The 21,820-nt window shown below is 53.9% G+C and overlaps 8 protein-coding genes across 8 annotated transcripts; 5 read left to right on the forward strand and 3 right to left on the reverse strand.

Annotated features, from left to right (window-relative positions):
- Positions 1–71: 71 nt before the first annotated feature.
- A1O7_07595 (tRNA(Met) cytidine acetyltransferase) lies at positions 72–3,740 on the forward strand (the record flags this gene model as incomplete). Its single annotated transcript, XM_007761592.1, has 2 exons — positions 72–3,145; positions 3,401–3,740. The coding sequence occupies 2 exons, from the start codon at positions 72–74 to the stop codon at positions 3,738–3,740; spliced, it is 3,414 nt and encodes a 1,137-aa protein (XP_007759782.1).
- A 560-nt stretch (positions 3,741–4,300) lies between these two features.
- On the reverse strand, positions 4,301–6,598 carry A1O7_07596 (uncharacterized protein; the record flags this gene model as incomplete). The annotated part of the gene is made up of 1 exon (XM_007761593.1): positions 4,301–6,598. One exon carries the CDS (start codon positions 6,596–6,598, stop codon positions 4,301–4,303), a length of 2,298 nt encoding a protein of 765 aa, XP_007759783.1.
- A 506-nt stretch (positions 6,599–7,104) lies between these two features.
- On the reverse strand, positions 7,105–8,715 carry A1O7_07597 (uncharacterized protein; the record flags this gene model as incomplete). The annotated part of the gene is made up of 2 exons (XM_007761594.1): positions 7,105–8,520; positions 8,578–8,715. The coding sequence occupies 2 exons, from the start codon at positions 8,713–8,715 to the stop codon at positions 7,105–7,107; spliced, it is 1,554 nt and encodes a 517-aa protein (XP_007759784.1).
- A 1,616-nt stretch (positions 8,716–10,331) lies between these two features.
- Positions 10,332–12,260, forward strand: A1O7_07598 (uncharacterized protein; the record flags this gene model as incomplete). Its single annotated transcript, XM_007761595.1, has 4 exons — positions 10,332–10,394; positions 10,512–10,785; positions 10,836–12,073; positions 12,126–12,260. 4 exons carry the CDS (start codon positions 10,332–10,334, stop codon positions 12,258–12,260), a joined length of 1,710 nt encoding a protein of 569 aa, XP_007759785.1.
- A 2,873-nt stretch (positions 12,261–15,133) lies between these two features.
- Positions 15,134–16,133, reverse strand: A1O7_07599 (uncharacterized protein; the record flags this gene model as incomplete). Its single annotated transcript, XM_007761596.1, has 2 exons — positions 15,134–15,334; positions 15,468–16,133. 2 exons carry the CDS (start codon positions 16,131–16,133, stop codon positions 15,134–15,136), a joined length of 867 nt encoding a protein of 288 aa, XP_007759786.1.
- Positions 16,134–17,054: 921 nt separating this feature from the next.
- Positions 17,055–18,257, forward strand: A1O7_07600 (uncharacterized protein; the record flags this gene model as incomplete). The annotated part of the gene is made up of 1 exon (XM_007761597.1): positions 17,055–18,257. The coding sequence occupies one exon, from the start codon at positions 17,055–17,057 to the stop codon at positions 18,255–18,257; it is 1,203 nt and encodes a 400-aa protein (XP_007759787.1).
- Positions 18,258–18,915: 658 nt separating this feature from the next.
- A1O7_07601 (peptidyl-prolyl isomerase H (cyclophilin H)) lies at positions 18,916–19,763 on the forward strand (the record flags this gene model as incomplete). Its single annotated transcript, XM_007761598.1, has 3 exons — positions 18,916–19,038; positions 19,276–19,391; positions 19,508–19,763. The coding sequence occupies 3 exons, from the start codon at positions 18,916–18,918 to the stop codon at positions 19,761–19,763; spliced, it is 495 nt and encodes a 164-aa protein (XP_007759788.1).
- Positions 19,764–20,652: 889 nt separating this feature from the next.
- On the forward strand, positions 20,653–21,807 carry A1O7_07602 (uncharacterized protein; the record flags this gene model as incomplete). The annotated part of the gene is made up of 4 exons (XM_007761599.1): positions 20,653–20,715; positions 20,957–21,394; positions 21,480–21,562; positions 21,621–21,807. 4 exons carry the CDS (start codon positions 20,653–20,655, stop codon positions 21,805–21,807), a joined length of 771 nt encoding a protein of 256 aa, XP_007759789.1.
- Positions 21,808–21,820: the final 13 nt, after the last annotated feature.

Here is a 21,820-nt window from a genome sequence, read left to right on the forward strand (position 1 = left end):
GTTCTAGCAGCAGCGTACTTCTTACTGCCAACCCCAGTCTAAGGCGGAGGGTGGCCGGGCAAACGTCCAACATGCCTCGCAAAGCCATTGACTCGCGCATCCCGGCGCTCATCCGCAATGGCATCCAGGAGAGGAAGCGCAGTTTCATTGTGGTGGTGGGCGATCGCGCCAAAGACGTTATTGTCCACCTGCACTATATCATGGCCTCGGTCGACGTCAAGCAGAACAAGTCGGTGCTATGGGCTTACAAGAAAGACCTTCTAGGCTTTACATCCCACCGGAAGAAGCGAGAGACCAAGATCAGGAAGGAGGTCAAGCGAGGCATCCGAGACGCCAATACGGAAGATCCCTTCGAACTGTTCGTGACCCTGCACAACATCCGATACGTCTACTACAAGGAGACGGATAAGATTCTCGGGAACACGTATGGCATGTGCATTCTACAAGACTTCGAGGCTATCACGCCCAATTTGCTGGCGCGCACTGTGGAAACGGTCGAGGGCGGCGGACTGGTGTTGCTTCTGCTCAAAGGCATGAAGAGCCTGAAACAGCTCTATACAATGTCCATGGATGTCCACTCAAGGTATCGCACAGAGGCGCATGACGATGTCGTGGCGAGGTTCAACGAGAGGTTCATCCTGTCGCTCGGTGTCTGTGAGTCGTGCCTGGTTGTGGATGACGAGATGAATGTCCTGCCTATATCAGGAGGGAAGAACATACAACCTTTGCCACCGCCGGCTACTGAGGTGGACCGTGTTCGGCCGGAGCAGAAGGAGTTGAAGGAGATCAAAGACAGCTTAGCTGAAAGCAAGCCTGTCGGGCCCCTTGTTGCACTCTCAAGAACCGTGGACCAGGCAAAGGCTCTTCTCACTTTCGTTGATGCCATCTCAGAGAAAACTCTACGGAGCACAGTCACTCTGACAGCCGCTCGGGGGCGTGGAAAATCTGCTGCTCTTGGTGTTGCTGTGGCTGCCGCAATAGCTCATGGCTATAGCAACATCTTCATCACTTCTCCCAGTCCTGAGAATCTCAAGACACTATTCGAATTCGTCGTGAAAGGATTCGATACCCTCGAGTATATGGACCACGTCGACTACACCATCCTGCAGTCGACCAACCCAGAGTACAACAAAGCCATTGTGCGAATCAATGTCCACAGACAACATCGGCAGACTATCCAGTACATTCAACCTCAAGACGCCCATGTTCTTGGCCAGGCAGAGTTGGTAGTCATCGATGAAGCAGCCGCTATCCCTCTACCGCTGGTTCGAAAGCTAATGGGACCATACCTCGTCTTTATGGCTTCCACGATCAATGGTTATGAGGGCACGGGTCGATCACTCTCCCTCAAGCTCATCCAGCAGCTTCGCGAACAGTCAAGAGGCGCTCCCAGTGTCAACGGAGACGACGTCGAAGTCGCTGACAAAAACACACGCAAAGCGGCCAAAGACGGCCAAAAGGTTTACTCGGGTGGCCGCTCTCTCCGTGAGATCACCCTCGCAGAACCAATTCGATACGCTGCCGGTGATAGCGTCGAAAAGTGGCTGAACAGACTACTCTGCCTAGACGCCACGCTGCCCAAATCGAAAGTGAATACTCAAGGCACGCCTCACCCGTCAACGTGCGAACTTGTACAGGTAAATCGCGACACTTTGTTCTCCTTCCACCCGGTGTCGGAGAAGTTCCTGCAACAGATGATGGCCCTGTACGTCGCATCGCACTACAAGAATTCGCCCAACGACCTGCAACTCATGTCGGATGCGCCTGCGCATCAACTCTTCGTCCTAATCCCGCCCATCCCCGAGGACGCGAATAAGCTCCCCGAGCCGCTGTGCGTCATTCAAGTCGCTCTCGAAGGGCGCATAAGCAAAAAGTCCGTCCTGAACAGTTTATCTCGCGGGCAAAGAGCCGGTGGGGACTTGATCCCCTGGTTGGTGAGCCAACAATTCCAGGATAGCGAATTCGCCGGGCTTTCCGGCAGTCGAGTTGTCAGGATTGCCACAAACCCAGAGTACCTCAACATGGGCTACGGGTCGCGCGCGCTTGAACTCCTGACTCATTTCTACGAAGGAAAATTCACCTCGCTGTCCGAAATTGACGAAACCACCATCGAAGACACAGAGCACAGTATGACCCGGGTCACAGACACGGAGCTCGAGTCTACAACTCTGCTGGCAGATGATATCAAAGTGCGAGACATCCACAGTATGCCGCCTCTGTTCAGCAAACTCTCAGAGCGCAAGCCCGACCAACTGGACTACATTGGCGTGTCATACGGCCTAACCCAGCCTTTACACAAATTCTGGAAACGCCACGCCTTTGCGCCTGTCTACCTTCGACAAACGCCCAACGAATTGACTGGCGAGCACTCATGCGTGATGCTTCGCCCGCTCTCAAGCTCCACCGCGACAGACAATTCCTGGCTGAGTGCCTATGCGCTGGATTTCCACCGCCGGTTCCTGACCCTGCTGAGCTACCAGTTCCGCACGTTCGCGAGCGTGCAAGCGCTGAGTATTTCCGAAAGTGCGACCCGTGCGACGAAATCCACAGACGGGGCCTCTACGACTGCAGATCCCGTGCAACCGCTCTCGAAACGTGATCTTGACAACTTATTCTCGCCGTTCGACCTTGCGAGGCTGGAATCCTACGCAAACAACCTGCTCGATTACCACGTCGTGTTGGACCTCCTGCCCGCACTGGCGCAGCTGTATTTCACAGGCCGCCTGAAAGCACCGCCCTGTAACGTGGCCCTGAGCGGTGTCCAGCAGAGTATCTTGCTGGCCATCGGTCTGCAGAGGAAAGACGTGAGTGATGTGCAGCAGGAACTCAACCTGCCGAGTAACCAGCTGTTGGCCATGTTCGTCAAGGTCATGAGGAAGATAAGCACCGCGCTAAGGGCTGTGGTGGGCGGGGACGTCGAGATGAGTCTACGTGGGAATGCCGACGACGATGGAGCGCAAGTGCCAATGGCAGTGCCGGATCCACACCTGCAAAGCACGAATACCAAAAGGGTGACTATCAAGGCCACAGCACCAGATCCCGCCGAGCAAGACGGCAGCCACGAGGAGGAAGATGAACACGAGGAAACCGACCCGGCAATCAAGGAGAAGCAGCGCGCCTTGATCGACGCGTTGCCGCTTGATAGGTAAGCACTGGCTTTCGCTCCTGCCACTGCGACTATCAACCCTTCCCCATCTACCATCTGGTGAGCTGGCTGCATGGCCGCCTACCTAGCTACCTACCATGCTAGTCAACCTCAATCCCCTCCGCGCAGTGCCTCTTCCCATCCAGCTCTACATCTCGCTCTCCGCTTTCCGCTTTCCGCTCCGACCTCTCACCTCCGTGCTGATCAGATTAGATCAGATCGAGTTAACTAACAAGAATCCCCTTCACCGTATAGGTACGAAATCTCCCGCACCGCAGCCGACGACGACTTGGCATGGGACCAAGCCGAGCGCCAAGTCCGCGAGGCAGGTACAGGGGCAGGGGCCAGCACCGTCGTCAGCGTGAAGAGCTCTCGAGACAAAGTCAAGAAGCGGAGACTCAATGACGACGAACAAGACGGCGACGCGAACTTGAATGGTCGCGCTTCCGATGACGATGGCGGTGCCTCGAGAGGAGAGAAGCGAAGGGATAAGAAAGCGCGGGGGGCAGATGGGGACAGGAAGAGGAAGGCCGGGAGAGACGAGGAGGGGAGGAGAAAGGCGAAGACTATGGCGAAGACCATGGCGAAGGTGTGATTACCCAGGAATAGGAACGAACGCCGTTTGCCTGAGTGGGCGTTTTCATCCTGTGCTTATGGACAACTGAAAGAGCTCAGAACACAGAGCACGCTCGAAGTTCAAGGCAGAGATGGGCGAACCTCGTTCCAACGCTGACTATGTCTATGTATGCCACCCGGTGCTGGAATATGCCGAGCGTCGATTGATGTGCATGCTCCTCTGCTATGACAGCTTGCGCGAACTTAGATTCGTGCGATGGGCAGCCAGCCAGCCAGTTTCCAACTCAAATACCACGACCTCCATAAAGCAGTTCAGGACGAGAAGTCCTCCAGTTCCGCAGCGCCCTCTATCATTGTCCAAGTTCCACGAAGATTTGCAGCAAAAGATGAAAACCCGCGAAGCATTCCCGAAATCTGTGCTCCACAAGATCAATCGTGAGGGTTGCCCCGGTTCATGCAATAGATCAACCCGATAGAAACAGGTCAAGATGTATTTGGCAGGCGGTGTCCGAAACTCCCCTTCGCCAAAGTATGTGTCGGCATGCGTGCGAGAGTCGTGCATTGTCCTCAACTTCCAAATCAGTTGTTGGGATCATAATCAGGGTCGTCATTATCGTCCAAGTCCTCTGCGTAGCTTTTCCTCGTAGCGCTCCGCCGCTTGGGTCGATTCGTCGAAATGCTGTCATCGACGAAGTTGCCTTGCGGAGCTGGTATCGGCTTCATCAACAGACGCACGCGCGGTTTTGCGGATTTCGCCCTAGTGACGACGCCGTGGTGGGTGATGTCTGAATTGGCTTTCGTCTTGCTCCTACCACGACCATCAGCTCTGCCTTTGTCGGTGCCGACGGCTGTGTACTCTGCACTCCCATTGTAGAATCGTTCAAACCCTGCTGGCTGACTTCCATCCCTCAAGTCCCAGACCCCGTGGACAATCGTTGTGCGAGATGGGTCGTCACCATGGGTAAGGCCTTGATATGTGCCAAATCTCCGCTCGTCGTTGGCTCCCATGTGCTGATGAGTGGACCTTCCGATATAGTCGTGCAAAGTATCGCCTATGGAGAAGCGCTGCGCTAGGGTCGACCCAGCTGTATAGCGATACCTGAAGCCGTCTTGATAGAAGACTTTCGTGCTTGTGAGCTTCTCTGGATCAAAACCTGGTCGAGTACGAAGCTTGACAAAAAGACTGGGTTGCTGTACGTTGTTGAATGTGGGAGATTCGACGGTCGGCGCTGTGACGGCAGTCGATGTGGGAGGGCCATCGTTACGGTTATCGACTCCGAGCTGGACAAGTGGTGCGGGTACCTCGATTGGCCAGGCCCTTTCTTCATCCTCCCTCTTTTGCTTCTTTGTAGCTGGTGTTGACGGAACAAGTGCATCGTCTTCTTCGGAATCCAGAAAACGTTTATTGGACTCAATCGGCGCAGATTCGGGAACTTCAGTCATCTCCTCCTCATTCGCGGCCGGCACGATTTCATTGTCGACATAGCTTGCCGCTGTATCGTCCTTGCCAACAGTGCTCTCTACGGCATCGACGAGTGAGTGAAATTGAACGAGATCGGATGTCTCAGGCGTCTTCGTCATGTGAGCGCTGCTGACTGAGCCTTCTCGAGTGCTGGTAGAGGAAGAGACAGAAGGGGTAGGTGATCGCGGGTCGTCTTCTTCAAGCTCCAATGCAAGAGCTGCGAATAAATCCTGGCGTTCTTGCTCCTCGTCGATACGTTTTTGTGTGTTCTCCTTTTGCTTTGCCGTCTTGAAGTTTGGGAAATAGCTCCTCAGTTGTGCGATACTTTCCCGTGACTTCATCACCTCGTAGAGGCAATACATCTGAAGGTCCCGCCCCAAAGGATTCAGATTCGTCCTCTCTGCCACATCAAACCAGTCTCTTGCGGTAAGTTGACCATTGTAAACCTCGAGTACTCTCGCTAGGAGCTCGTCGCCGGCTTCTGCTAGGTCACTCTTGGCGGCTGCGCGTCTTTGAAGTCGCGTCATGGATATGCCAGCAGCTTCAAGTTCACCTGCTGTGATCAGCCAACGAGGTCCGTTCTTGTGGCTGAAGGCGGTCAAGACAGGTATTTGCAGGGGATCGGTCTCCTTCTTCGGGCGCGGCCTCCCGCGCAGCCCTGAGGGAATGTCTTCTCCCTGGACGACGGGTTGTTTGGTAGGCGTACGCGGTGCCGCTGTTTCTGCACCACCTACATCAGGCTTGTAGCCGAGTCGTAAGGCTTCGAACCAGGCTTTAGTGGCCATGTCGAATACTCGGTCTAGTAACTTCTCGCGTTTCACATCCTCTTCGTCTGGAATTTCGGCGATCCACATTGCCCAACTCTGACTACAGCCCATGATTTGCGAACTCAAAGGTAAGTCACTATCGGGGAGTAGTGCTGAACGATCGAATCGTTTTCGATGCTTCGAGATGGAGTCAGGGTCTAGTAAGGCCGGGGGAAATTGGTAAGTGATTCGGTTGTTTGCTGACAGGTTGGTGTCGCCGTCTGGCTTGAATGGTGGTATGCAGAGAGCCCCAGACTGAAGAGCTTTCCTGACGGTGGCCCGAATACCACTCTGACATGTGGCCATGACTTCCACTGTAGGCTGGGCCAGGTCAGACTGCCCCAGGATGTTGGTAATGGTAGTAGCATGACTTTGGTCAAGGTTCAGCTGAGCCGTTTCACCATTGGTCGAGGCGGTAGCATCCGCCGGGACAGGATCCTCTGATGCTGGAAGTAGCTTGAGGCAAGGTTCTTGCTGTACGTCTGCCCACGCAGTCTCTTCGGAGGAGGCGACCTGAGATAGTTGAGGCGATTCAGAGGTTGAACCCGCAGGATTTTCGCCGATCTTGGTTTCTCGAGCCCAGTCAAAAGCCGCGCGTATTTGTGCCATTGCAAATAAAGCGTATTTTGTACAGTAGCTGCGATTTAGAAATGTCCAGAATCCAGAACCAGAACCGAGCTTGTAACAAAAGACAGCAAACACGAAAAGGAGGTCGGCGCAAGGTTTGACGTGTGAATGGAGACAGGGCTTATCGCACGAGGTGGCGCTCTCACTTTTCGGTAAGCGAAGACAAGAAGGAGGGGAGTTGATGCTCTTGAGATCAGTTTGAGGATAGGTTTGAGTGACGGGGAAACCATGAGCAGGCAAAGGAGATCTGCCAGGAGAGATCTTGAAGGCAGAAGTATGAGTGACAGGGAAAAGAGCGCAATGAACTCAAAGGTAAGTGACAACTTGGTATAGTTGAGATTTAAGGAGTCAGAAGAGCCTGAGACAACGGGCGCCACCAGATTGGTCGGTGGGTGGAAAGGGTGTTCTCAGACAAAGGTGAAAGTGTTCCGTATGCGCAATTGGGTTCATAGCAGCTCAGTAAAGCAGGTAACTCTTCACTTTCAGGTTCATAGTTCGTCGTGCTCAGCGACTGGAGTCTCTGCTGGTTCCGGTTCAGCTTCGCTCGAGACCTCCGAGGTGGTCTCCGCAGTTGGCGTGTCTTCAGGTTCAGGCTCAGGCTCGGCGGTATCTTCGTTAGAGTCAACAGTCTCGGTCGACCCTACAACTTCTGGCTCTGAAGCTTCCGCGGCGGCCGCCCCAAACCCAGCTGGCAACGTCGACTTTGGACCTTCCCCGAGCTTGATGGCATCGATGAAACTTTCAAGGTCGAGAATATCGTAAGAATTGGCCTGATAACGCCTCCACCATCTTCTCTTCATATTTGTTGCGATGATTTCCACCTTCTCATCTGGGCCGAGACCAAGGTCATTTCTAATCTGAGTCGCGACTTGATTTTCAGCAGGCACAGCATACATCGGTATCACAATCGCCTTGCGCTTATTGTACTTGTCTGCAATTTCTGCGAATCCTGACAACGCTGAAGTCGTAGCCTGAGATGGCGCAGGTTCCGCAGGAAGCAAGACCAAGATACAGTTACCGCTCTTTGGTAACAAGCAAGCAGCCTCAAGCTCGGCAGGAGAGCTGAGGATAGGAATAGGAGCCACCGCATGCGGAATGACCATTGGCTTCTCTTCCGTGTCGACTATGGGCAGAGGGGACTCGGTCGGAGGCGTATCATCGAGCACAATCGTGCTGGAGCCTGCGAGGTGCTCTTCAAACTCAGATGATTTATGAGCCTCAGAAGCTCTTGAGAAGGCTGCAGAAGCCGATGAGGATGGCTTCGATCTCGGCTTCTTGCTTGAAGACTTGGGTGTCTTCGCCTTTGGAGCGGGGTCTGCATTCGGAGCGGCGACTTGGCTGAAGAAGCTCACCAAGAAGTCCCTATTGATATCTCCCTCGTACGGAATAGGTGTTGCTCCTGTGGATGGGATGAGGTGGATCGTGGGAAACTTAGAGACTCCATGCGCCTCAGCGGTCGCCTTGTCCCTCACTTGCGCGAAGGCGATGGTGCCGAGAAAATCGATCGCCAGACTCTTGACTAATGGACTGGTAGTACCTTTATCCGTGAATATAATCGCCTTCGCTGGGGTAGCTTTGTCCTCGAGCCATGTAGCCAGAGCATCACCTTGTAGTTTCTTGACATGATTTGGAATTTTGTCCTTCACAGCCTCCACAATGCCTTTGGCGGATCTTGGTCCCATGTAGTCCTCAACAACAGGCCGACCTGGCTTCGATCCCGGTTTGACGATTTTGAGAGTGGGAAACCCTTGAACACCCATCTGACCGCAGAAGGCTTTATTGGCTTCATCGTCACAATCGACGGCTGCGACCTTGGCTAGACCCGCAAGACTCTTCGCTGCTTTCTCATACGCGGGTTGGAGATTCTTACAGTGGCCACACCAGGGTGCGTAGAACTCGACAATCTGACATGAGCATTAGCCGTTGGTGGAGGCGCAAAAGGGCAACTTGGAGAGACACACAGAAGTATGATTGGACTGTGCGATCAGGGAGTCATAGTTCTTCGCAGTGACCTGAAGCACAGGCGATGATTTGCTGTAGAGCGCATCGACGTGGAGCACGCAGCCTAGGCTGAGGAAGAGCGAGGTTGGGAGCTTCATTTGGCGGGATGAGAACGGTGGGATGGAGGAAAGTCTGTATCAAGGTACAAGGTGGTGGTACATGAATGGCAGTCCCATAGGGAACATCGAGGCAGCCGTTGCAAAGTGAACAACTGCGAAACGACACTCTGGCGTTTCACAGAGCAGTCGGCATGAAGATGCACCAGCGACCTCGCTTTGTGAATTTGATGTCTGACGTGTTTCATTTTACAACAATCCGCCTTCTTTGCACCTAGATCAGTCATGATTGATGAGTGTCTGACTCAAGTCAGTCTGCGTGCGATTCCACCTCACCACAAGCAGCCTCGTCACTGCCTCTCAGCCTTACTGGGAAGCTGGCTTGTAGAGTACAGGTCCTCGCTTGCTTACACCAAACCCTACAGAAGGGTCGCATCATTGATGATGGCCCCTCAAGTCCAAAGCCCGCAGCAGCCGCTAAGACAATCTCAAAGATGCCACCTGATGACGCTCTTGACAACCCTAGACTTGATGTGGACTCCGGGTTTCGGAAGACGAGAAAGACACAGCCTCAATATGCGCCTCACATTGAGAAAGACTGGGCACCCACAGAGCACTGGAGATTTGAAATGGTGTCAGCCATCGAACGGACTTAACGCGTGATGCTCAGACGCTCCAAGGACACGCCTGCCCTGCTAGAAACCTGGTACCCTGCGGCCTCGGCAATTCGGGGCTCACATTATGTATTACTGTGGACGTGGTGCCTTGTCAACATCCCTTTACGAAGTATTTGCATCGGGTATTGGTGACAGGGCGCTCTCTCCAAGACTGTAAACCAATCAACCGCCGAGGATCGGTCGCTGCTCATAATCACTAGGAACAATCCGTAGCTTCGTCCTGACCGCGATGGACCCTGCTGGGAACCGTGGGACGATGGCAAACTCAGCAAGATCACGATCCGGAGGATGTGTAAGCATGCATCCCCTGGTGGGACGGCACAGTCGATCGATGCAATCATTCACTTGACCAAGCCCCCGTAGCCTTCGTGGTGGCCTCCATCAGCCTGCCCAGGCACCAAATATGCTGGGCCTTCACCTCCCTGGGGTGATGCGCGTAGCTACCTAAACACGGACGACGAATTAGACTCGCATGTGCACGCCGTTGTGGTTGCTATGGAGCAGTTCCGGACAGCGTATTACAGACTGGAGGGACTTTTGCCATTGCTTCAGACAGGATGACTGTAGAGATGTCTAGACCTGTGAAAGCCGGCGTGAGGGATGGGTGATCGGTGGCACAACCCCAGGGTTTTGGGCTGCGATTACCGGATCGGCCGCCACTTGGAGTTTAGTTTACTGTAGTAAGTTCAGCTGCTCCTCCCCAGCCGAGCGGGAAGTTGGCTGCCGGCTACCACCTGCTAATCGAATCAATTAACTAGGTACTCCATACTCCGTACTCCGTATTAGTTTACAATAACTAGGCTAATTCAACACCTCTGGCAAGGAGCGTCGTGGAGTCGGATTTCTTTGACTGCCATCTTTAATCTTGCTTCACGACACCCAACACAACCGACGCGTCGACCACCGACCCTCCACTTTCGCTCTGACCTCTCTCGTCTGTCGGCCTTCGACTTCTGCCTCTTGGATCCTTGTCATGGCACCATGGCTCAAGGGCGCGCCAAAAGACCTCATCAGAAGGTGAAGACTGGGTGCATGACATGCCGGGTAGGTAACCACAGCCGCTTTCCGGGCGACTTGGATGTTCCTCACTTTCACTTCATTGCTACCATGTGTATCGCATGCATCGAGGGAAGCATTCAATTCTCCCGCTAACGAACTTAGAAACGACGGATAAAATGCGATGAGGCCAAGCCAGCGTGTCGCCAATGTACCGATTCTTTGCGCAAGTGCGAAGGCTACCAACCCCCTCAGACATGGCTTTTCAAGCCTCGCAAGCCCGAGCCCGTCTACAACAAAGAGGACAGTTTGGCTGATGGCATGACCACGACAATTGTCCAGTTTGTGTCTCCCATCGGCTCCGTGGGCGATTCCAACGACAAACGCTCTTTCCAGTTTTGGCACGAACAAGCCGCCCCTATTTTCTCATCTTACTTCGGTAAGTTCTTACTCACCTTCCCTCTTTTCGCCACTCATGCCTGCCGACAGGTCATTCTTTCTGGACCGATCTCTTGCCCAAAATCGGCCTGGCACAGCCTGCTGTCAAGCACTTGCTGCTTGCCACTTCGTCTCTGGTCGAAGCCGCTGCTCTCGAGGGTGTCCCCATCGACAAGAACACAGTTTACCAGACTCACTATACGAAAGCCCTTCAAGCAACATGTACTTCCCCCCAGATTGAAAGCGTCCTAATGGCCTGTTTACTGTTCGCCTGTTGCGAGTTCATGAAAGGCTCAATCCAACCTGGGCTGAAACATATCCAAGCTGGCTTGAACATCATAGAAGAATGGGTAAATTCAACTCAACAAACAGATCTACAGATCTCATCAGCGGCAAAGTTGATCGTCCAGAAGATAGGTCCTATATTCCTTGCATATATTGACAAGGCACCCACCTACGGCATGGGGGATGTCCCCGTCAAAGAGTGTGCCTGCACCACAGTTATCACTGGAGAGGCCGAACTGCCTTGTGTCGAACAGTTTAATGAAATGCATCGAGCTCTTCATTCATTGGACGGTATCGGTCATCATATCGCAAGGTTGACGGACCATAGAAGACCCGCATGGACGCCTTCACCGCGATACAAGGTCCAAGCGTTACTAGAATCGTGGCGCATGCATTTCGAAACGTTCGAAGCAAACCTGATGGATACTCGGAGACAGCGTTTCGCTCTGGCTCTTCAGCTGCTCAGGGTGCACTACACCATGCTCTCAGTAATGCTCCGCGCCTCGTTCAGCAAGCACGAGAGCGTCTACGAACAGTTTGGTGAAGAGTTCAGATGGATTGTGGACAAGTATGACGAGTTTGCAGAAGCATGGAAGAGGGACGAAACTGCCAAGATTTTTGGCGGCCCTGGTAACCTCGACTATCACATGGGCTTCATTCCTCCCCTCTTCTTCACGGCCACGAAATGCCGGGATCCGGCTACACGCCTGGCAGCGTTGAAGCATCTCGGGTCATTGAAGGTGGCTGAGAACAACTGGACCAGCTGCATCGCATACCTGATAGCGAGGAAGGTCATGAAAATCGAAAATACGAGAGCCCTCAACAACAGACGGGCTGGTCTCAGAGATGAGCGGGACCTCATCCGGCCTGTGGAAGCATTCATCTCGGACAAACACAGCAAGCAGGCGGCTCTCAACTACGTGGTCTTCCCATACGACTCAACTCCTATGATGCAGGAAACAATCGATATCCAGGCATGTCCCTGGTCTCCGTCGACACGATGGGTAAGTGCTCGAAGAACGGAACGTGAGGGGCCCAAATACTGACTTCCACCAGCCGTTGAGCAGAATCATACGCATTGGAGGCTACCAAGGAGGAGCCGTAAAGCCAGCACTTACTGGCTGCGCATGCGTATTGCAATACCCACGAGAGACACTGCTCCTACGGTCGAAGCCAAAGGTGGAGGGATGAATATGCGCGGTGCCTCGGGGTACTATACAAGCATATTCCATGCAGCACACGGGTTTTGCTGCGGACCTAGCGTCTGCAAACTGCCAGCAGAGCACATCCCCTGGAGTATACTGCTCGTCCAAGACTGATCGATTGGCCAGACTCCGGCAGCAAGACTGTGTTCAGGCTTGTCTTCAACCACATCAGGGCTACAGACTCCCTGAAACTGCTGTTGCTGGCCTGACGTTACACGATGGGAGCACTCCCAGTGCTAACAGGCAGGCCGGGGTTTTGCATGTCGATATTCCACTTTGAGACACCACTCACACCTGTCCCGCCTCCAAGCACCCAGCAGATGGGCCAGAGGGCGGCACCCAGCGCCGGATAAACGCTTTGCAGCCCTTACGTCCGTGAGTATTACACCAGCTGCCCGCTCACACACCCACAATCACGAGGGTCAAGCGGAATTGGTACACCGCTTCCTCGACGCGTGGAGGCTCCGAAATCCAGCATTATTACCTCAGCGAGATCAGAGCAACATGACTTCGAGTGGTACGAGTGGGCACGCAGGGATTAGCCTCAGGATCGACCTGCTCTGCCGCGGATGGATTTGCGACCGCTGTGACTACAGCTCGCCTCGTCGTCACCGATGGGACCCAAATCGATCAAATCTGGGGGCTAGCGTCTTCAACTGGAGAAATGGACAAGGATCTTTTGGGGTTAATTATTAGGATGAGAAGAACATCCTGAAAGGGAGAAGGTGCACCATTCCGAAGTATACCGAGCTGGCCGATAAGGACGTACTGTGTACTTTGTACCAAAGTACTGTGGTGGTGCACGAGGCTCCAGCTGATGTGAGTGGTCACATCTGCTTAGAGAGATGGCTAGCTACTGGCAAATAACTGACTCACTGTCAGACCTCCGGGCAGATGGCTATCAAGGCGAACTACGACTAATCGCACGTTTATGGCGGCACTAGATCAGCCGGGCCGCTAACATTAGTCTGCCCGGGTCCGCTTCGAGGCTTGAGCCCTGTCATGCATTGCCGTGCCGTGCCATATGAGTACTCGTACTCGGTTGTTTGCCTTGTATAGCCGGGAAGCCAAGCGAAGAGGGCAGAAGAGTGTGACAGTTGTGCCTAGCTGCTAGTCACTGGTCATTGTGCTAAGGCCGTCTTGGGCGGGCTGACATAGGTCTAAGCAAGTGAGGCAAGGCATCAAAAACGCAGGAAGGCCCCTTCCGATGGCGAGAAAACCTTGCACCTTCGGCCGAGAATACCTATGAGGCAAGGGGAGAACAGGCGGTGATTGGACCGGAAATGAGGAATCAGATGTCGCAGTATGTTCAAGCCTATGGGGTACACGGGTCGAAGTACTGTGATGGCCCCTGGGTGATAGTTTAGTCTGTCGCACCAGAAGGGGCGAGGGAGGAATATTGGCTCGGTCCAGGTACTAGTCCACGTCGACAATATCACGCAAAGTCTCGACGGTTGAGCCGCCGATGGACAGAATGGTGCACGGGACACCAGCTCCGCCAGGCCCAATTTGAATGCAGCGCTGGAAGCCTCGTATCATCGGCAGTTGTTCCAGAAAGACATGAAACAAGCCAGACGAGTCGTGGCTTGCAAGGCTGGCTGAAGGTACCCGTCCAGCGAGCCCCTGTCTCTAGGGAGCCCCGCGATGGTCCGGAGAATAGGAAACGGCCTTTCAATAGTGCAGGCTTCATACGTCGGTGGCACAACAGTGGATTGCACCGTGTAACAAGACACTTCGAGTTTCCATGGTATGCTGTCACAGTAGGTCCTGGATACCATTGCATCCATTGCCACCTTGACGAGAAGAGCAATGTGTGAGGCGCAGCATAATCGGCCCGGAGGGTTGCAATCCAGAGCCGCGGTTCAGAGACAAGAGGGACGAGGAACTTTTGCGGATTATGCTGGTCGAAAGGGGCAGGTGGTAATGAGCAGTCAGCCCTAAAGTGGGCAATTTGGGAGCAACCTGCGCAGGTTTAGCAGCCTCGGTCGGCGAGACTTGTCCCAAGTGAGGCTTTGCCGTCGGAGATGGAACTTAAAGGCAAGGTCTTTTCCACGGTGGCAGGCATGCTTGGGAAACCCATGCCGTTAATAATCCGGAATCTGCCCGGTTAATCATTGGGCTCGAGTCCCGCCGATAGTGCAGCGGGGGCCCGGTAGTCTCAGGGAGCTTGGAGTGCTTGTTTTCAATGAAAGACAGGCCTCAATCTGATTCACAGTTGCGGATATCGGCGGAGGTGATTTCCCCCAATCCTCGCAGTTTCTTTCAAAGGGAGTGACGATGCTGTGGATGGCACGCAGTGTCCGAAAGGGTTATTGCTGTGTTGAGTTAACTGGCTGAGAGATTGCCGAGGGAAATGCATTTCGATGACTTCCTGATTGGGCCGGAGGTGGACCTTTGTAGCGGCGGGAATTTGCTGCCACTCAGTACCTAGGTACTCCGTAGAGCCTGATATTACTCGTACCAGTACCAAGCAGCGGAGCAGCAGCGGCCACGTCAACCCCGTGCACACAGTGATCGTACACCGCCATCCGCGACTCCGTGAATATGTAACCTGCGTCTTCTCCTCTTGATTGCCACGGTGTAGAACCTCGTCCTCATGGCCATGCCCTTCGCCGAAGGTGGAGGCGAGGTCATCAACGAGCAGCAAATGAGGGCGTGAGGGTCCCCTGTCCTTTTGCCTTCCCTTCTGCTCAGTAGGAGATCCTGCCAATCCATCGGCATCATGGGATCTTCGTTGCGCATGATCAGGGCGTCGGACGTACCGGGACCAACAGGCAAGCCAGAGCGTGGAGGAGCCGTAAAGACCGAAAGCATAGGAGCTTGGCTGAACGACCGAAATCGGACCACAAACACAGTCTCTCACAAATATCTCGCTTTTTCGAACCTCGATGAGAAATCAGTGGCCTTCTTGACCATTTCCCTGCGCTTGGTAGCGCTGATAGTCGATCCCGAGCCGATGTCCTTTTCCCGATCGAAGGCGCGGGCACTGGGATCGTCATCTGGGGGCTTGTCCCGAGAAGAGGTATGGCTGGCGTAGAGTGATGGTCCGCGTTGGGCCTCCTGTCGTGAGCGTCAGCACGAAAGACCGGGGCAAAGAGGACAACAGTGCTGGTGATTGGAGGTTGTGGGAGCCGAACATTCTCAAAAGAGGGAACGATGCAGGGTAGGGAGGCAGGCAAGAGAAGAAACCTACACTGTATTCCTTCATTCTCTTCGCGGTGGCCTCGTCGTGTGAGTTGTTGTTCCCCGAACCTGATTTCGTGGGTGCTGCTGGTGTAGCAGTGTCTTGCATACCCATTACCTCTCTCTTCAACCTCGCCTGCTTCTGCTCAGGCGTTTCGTGCCACGAAGAATCTCCGCCGCTGTTCGCAGCCCGGGAAGGAGCCTTCGCTCCTTTTCCAGTATTGAATTTACGATTTCTCAGTTTTGTCGGATCGACTCGCGAAGACCAGTCGCCATTTGAAGGCGCAATAGTCATCCACTCGTCCCGCTTCGCTGGTGCTGCAGACGTTGTAGGTACCGGCATCTGGGGTCCTATTGGGGACTGTATCGAGGAATGTGCAACAGTTGCATTGGCAGAGGGAAGACTTGGGCCAAAGTCATCATCCTCGCTCTCCGACTCCGCTGCACTGATAAGGCGTGTGTCACCTGAGACTGGACGTTCGTCTAATGGCGCCGGTGGAGGAGCCGGGCCTATGACTCTGGCACGTTTCGCGGTTTGAGCCGTTGTCTGTTCCTCGTCTCGAGGAGGTGGTGGAGGTCCAGTGGAAGAGTCTGAGGTATCCCCATCATCGTCGTGGTCGTCGTCTCGCTTCCGCTTTTGCAGGTCAGGCGGGAGGTCAGGGCCGACAGCGGGCATGGCGACTGATAAGACTTGGGCTCAGATGTGCCCTTAATCAATGTGAGACGTGTCCACAAGGCCCTGCGAAAAATCGGCAGAAGTCACAAATGCATCGACAGTAACGGCTGCTGGAAACAACCTTTTACGATCGGTGTCGATGACGGTTGCGCAGTTTGGACGTTTGGCGGGGCGACCTTTAACCAGAAGGAGCGCTAGGCGCCGCCTAGAAGCCGAGGAAGCCAAGGTGTACTCCGTACGCCGTACTTTGTACTGTATGAGCAGGCACCCTTTGTGCCTCTAAAAGTTTGTACCTAGTACTCCGTATTCTGTCGCCCTCCGTTTCGCCATATTCCGCTTCACTGATTGATGAATCATTTTGTTCCCTCAGACCTATCAAGGGACACCTACCAGCTCCGTTTCTGCATGCATGTTTCTCTCTTTGCGCCTTCGTGCGTCGATTCGACCAAGCTCGAGTCTACAAGCGCCTGGAACATGCGCCCCAGTCATTATTGCTGCAGCGCCCCGTATCTCCTGCCACTCAGGTATCAGTATGGCCGCATTTCCCGTCTTTGTCCTGGAAGCCAACGGCTCTTCCCCTCAGCCGTCCCAAAATGCATGCAGGAACGCATTGTTGGACAGAGGACTGCTGCACCTGCCATTCGAAGCTTTGGACAAGCACATGCAGGGTCCCACGGGGTGGAAGAAGAGGAGGTGAGTTTATAGCTACCGCTTCCAGGGCGTTGATCTGAGGTTGCCTTTCAACCTGAACTTTCGTGACACGCTCGCTTCCCGATCGCCTTCCCACGCCAGCCTCTTTAGTGGTCACACAGCAAGTCAGATACCTCTGAGGGGAATACTTGATCTTTCGCTTTTCCATTTTTGAGATTATGTGACAATAAGACTCCTCCTGTAACTTGAAGACCCCATACGGTCATCAACATGGGTGGGATAGATGTCGCTTCAGTGGTAACTTCAATCATCTCCGCCTTCGGTAGTGGGCTGGATATATTCCAGCGACTGAGTGGGAAAAAGCGCAAAAGTAATGCAAGACTCCCTCGACCAGAAGAAGAGGAAGAATGGCTGCGACACTCGTTGAAGAAACGACCTGTCGAAATCAAACATGAGTACGACCAGCAAGTGGCCAAGTTCGGCCGCAAATTCGAGCTTGGGGATGGACCAGCGCAGTCCAGCCTGGCTCACACCCTCCTGGTCTTGAACACCGGACTGATCAACTTGATCAACCACGCTTTGGCAGGTGACTCCAAAACAATCTCCACATCTCAGCGAGCCTTGTACAGCCTGTCTGAGACCGCAGCTGGCGACACCATGGCGGCCCTTGCACAGCTAAGCTCACGCCTCAGCCTTGCTTCGCCGTCAAGCCTAGCACTCGAGGACAAAGACATCCAGAAGTCCGGTGATAGGCACAGTCGCAAGAGCCGACATTCTAGCTCATTGACAACGTCTCAACAGACGAGGCGGCCACCTCCGACACCCCTGTTGGTTCGGGGTGGCTGGGTCAGATCCAAAAGCGGGTCGTCCGTGGTGTCGGTGGTGTCTGGAGCCAGTGCCAGAAAAGCTCGAACAGAGCATGGAGACAGGCATCGGCGGTCGAAGTCTGACTCTGTAGTGGTGAAGTCTTCGCCTCCAAGCCCGGATCGGCCAAAGACGAAGCACGATGAGGCAGACCGGAGCACTTACACTTCGAATGCAGTGTCCACAAGCGCCAAAGGTCGTGCTGAAGGGAACAAGACCTCAGCAAGGCACGATACAACCGAGTACCCTCGGCCTCGAAGAGAGCCCAGCATGCTCATCATGCCCGCGGATTTCTTCGAAAGTATGCAAACGAGTGTTGAGAAATTTACTCCACAAGGACCTCCACCCCGGCCACCGAAAGTCCCTATAGATAGGGGTCCCTTGCCAACACAAAGTCGAATCCGGCCTACATCTACCATGACATTTATGACCGCCAGCACAAAGATAGGAGAGATTCCTGAGGCCAGAGTCTACTCGAACGAAGAGGTACAATCGAGACCAGTGCCGCACAGCATACCACCACCACTCGAGCCGACAGAACCGAGAAAGAAAAAGGGATTCAAGTTTTGGAAGAGGGAGGATAAGAGATATGATATCGCGGCTTATTGAGCCATGTTGTTGGCGAATTCCTGTGGATGAGGTTGGCGCGGAGGATACCTTTTGGTGTTTACTTACGGGTGGTAATTATCCTGAGAATGCCACACACTACTCCATGGTGGTTGGTTGGGCAAAAGAGTCACTGTAAATATGTGAATACAGAACTCTATCACGTCAAGCAGCAGTCTTAGAATAGTCCAGGCCGGCAAGGCGCTCGCCGTCGTTGCTTCCTTGCTAGAGACGAATCCTTGCCACCGCAGCCTCGCGTCTCCACCTCTTCTCTTAATCCTTGATCAACCACGAACATCCAACGAACACTGCTCCGTCCTCCTACCCACAGCGCAACTATTAATATGGCAACTAGCAAGATACCCGTACCCAAGCCAGGAGAGGGCGAACCGATCGTATTCTTCGATGTCCAGCTTGGCGGTGAGTCCCGAACACCTTTGCACGAGTCCATCATGAAAGAAAGAAACCTTCATGGCCCAGGATACAGGCCAGATGTACCGACAATGTCTGCTCACAGACATAGGCGTCAAAAGATTTGGTCCTCCCTGCGCAGAACCAAGCCAACCTGACTCTCATATCGTGCTGGTGTCATTCCACGCTTCCATGCTCTTCCAGCATTTACTAACACGCCCTTTCAGGCGAACCCCTTGGTCGCATAAAGATGCATCTCTTCGCCAACGCCGTGCCCAGGACGGCAGAGAATTTCCGTCAATTCTGCACCGGCGAGCACAAAGGTCCCGGCGGCAAACCGATGGGATACAAGGGGAGTAAGTTCCACCGAGTGGTAAGTCATGAAAGCACAGAAGAAGATCAAGAGTCTATGGTGCAAGGGAAGTGACGGCACCAGCTGTCTTGATCCTCAACGACAACACTCAACAATGTCCTTGAAGCTATCAGTCGCGAATCACTCTGCGGAGGACACGTGCGACATAAAAAGCACTTGTTCACTATGTGTCATTTTTTTCTACTCGGCCCCTTACAGCTCACTCAAATATCAACGCCTAACACTTCTTCCGCGCAGATCAAAAACTTCATGATCCAAGGAGGCGATTTCCTGCACAGCGACGGCACGGGCTCCACGTCCATCTACAACAACGCAGCCTTTGCCGACGAGTCCTTCGCCATCAAACACACTCGGTAAGTGCAGGCCAAGACCACATCCATGTCCAAGCGCCCCCCCCTCCCCCCCAAACGAGGCACCTTTGTGCGTTCTCCGTCCATATGTGCTAGTGCTAACGCAACTCCCACACCAGTCCCTACCTTCTCTCCATGGCCAACTCCGGCCCCAACACCAACGGGTGCCAATTCTTCATCACCTGCGCGGCGACGCCCTGGCTGGACAACAAACACGTCGTCTTTGGACAGGTGCTGGGCGAAGAAGATGACGGCGGTGAAAGTATTCGTGTGGTCAGGATGGTTGAGAACACGAGGACCGCGGGTCCAGGCGGGCGGGGGACCGGGGAGAGGCCCGTCCTGGACGTTAGGATCGTGGAATGTGGAGAGATGTAGGGCGCGTAGGGAAGGTAGGGCACGTTGACCATGAGCTACCTAGGTTTCCGGTATGGAACCCTCACGGATTGACGAAATGCTGGGGATGGAGACTAACTAGAGGCAGCCAACGAATTGGATGAGCCAAGGTCGAAGTAGACGATGCACAGACAGGCGCCGCCAGGCGTGCGTTACAGGATGGCGTCCCCCCTCTCGAGTCTAGAGTTTCCTCTCTCCTGAGCCCGCACGGGATATTCATGTTTTGACGTTGATGCCTTAAGCATATGATAGTGAGCAGTACATACAGAACTGGACCACTGTGCATATCCCGACCGGTACCAACGCCCCAGGAAGGTGAGGACGGTAAGCAGCCCAGGTGCGCAGAGAAGGACCTACTCTTGCGACAGCACGCGTTGGCGGGACTCGAGTTGATTCATGGAAACCACCGTGATGTGTACTGTACCTGAGCACGTGAGCATGTCGGCATGTGCCTACATATGTGAGGCAAGTAATACCTCGCCTATGCACTTCGTCCTCCCACGCCTCCGGAACCCCACCCCACCCACGCTGCCATCTCCTCCTCGGTCTTTTTCTCCACAATACGCTAAGTTACGGACAAAGGGGACCGCGGTCCAAGAGCGGAGTAACCTTACAGTAGCTAAGCAATGGTTAGAGAGATAGGGTGGGCAGATAGATAGTGACGGTGTATACCACCGTACAGTATGAGAGACTGAGCCTACATAGCACGAGCGGTAACACCTGACTCTTTACACTGATCGGTGCTGCTCGTCCATGGTCTCCTGCGTTTGCGGTACAATTCCCACGATCAGGTTTCACTCCCAGCGCGATCGACTGAGTTACCCTCAACATAAGCCCGGTTGGAACATCACTCGGTGAATAATCAATCATCATGGGCTGCCTTGAGAAGAAAGTGATCGTCGTGACTGGTGCGGGAGCTGGATTCGGGAGAGGTGTAAGTCAACGTCGCGTTCCATGACAGCTCTTCTTAGTATGAGTCCTAGAGTTGTTGAGTTGTTGCTTGGAGTGGAAGCAAAATAGAATCTGAGTGGAAGGGATGGAAGTGTGAAAGACAATAATTAATTCAACCCCGATGCAATCAACATATATGAATGAGCATATATCACATCCCGAACACAGTACATGATACAATCGAGCACAGCCCGTGCATCTCTAACACAACTCCACCCCTTTAGATCGTCCAACGACTCACAGCCGAGTCCGCCACAGTCCTCGCCGTGGACATCAACGAAGAGGCCAACGAGGAGACACGGTCCCTCTGCTCTCTGAATCCAGGCGCCGTGGGCACCCTCAGAGCCGACATAACCCAGCTGTCGGCGTGGCAGAACATCCTTTCCGAAGCCCTGTCGCTAGGCAACGACCGTCTAGACGTGGTGGTCAACTGTGCGGGCGTGGTGCACCTTGCCGGCCCGAGCCATGAGATGGAGGAGGACGAATTCGACAGGGTCTTCCGCGTCAATGTGAAGCCGCTGTATCTGAGCACGAAGGTCATCGTGCCGTGGTGGAAGGAACATGAAAAGAAGGGCTTGTTCATCAATCTAAGCAGTATCAGTGAGCCGCGCCCGCGGCCCAATCTGGTGTGGTATGCGAGTAGTAAAGGGGCTGTAACAGTGGTAGGTTCAATTCCTGTTCCAGCTCTTCTCTGGGACATGGGCTCTAGGAGCACGGGTCGTCCCCTTGCTGATAATGCTTTTCCAGGCAACAAAAGGGCTTGCGGCGGAATATGCGGTCGACGGAATCAGGTATAATTGTATTCGACCGGCGGTTGGGGAAACGGCAATGTAAGTAATTACAGTACCCTAGCTGTCTCAGTCCACGTCTTAAGCTGATTTCGGACAGGCTTGGAAGAGTCCTCGGCGGACAGGACACAGAGGAGGGTCGTAAGAAGTTGCTGGGAACGATCCCCCTTGGTCGAGTATGTCAGCCAAGTGACGTTGCGAATATGGTGTGCTTCCTTGCGTCGGACGAGGCGGAATTTATCACTGGGGCCGCATTTGATGTTGATGGAGGGCGAGGCGTGAGCTGAAGACCAGACCGGA

This window comes from Cladophialophora yegresii (assembly GCF_000585515.1).
Source record: "Cladophialophora yegresii CBS 114405 chromosome Unknown aczIN-supercont1.5, whole genome shotgun sequence".
In the NCBI taxonomy this organism is placed as follows: domain Eukaryota; kingdom Fungi; phylum Ascomycota; class Eurotiomycetes; order Chaetothyriales; family Herpotrichiellaceae; genus Cladophialophora; species Cladophialophora yegresii.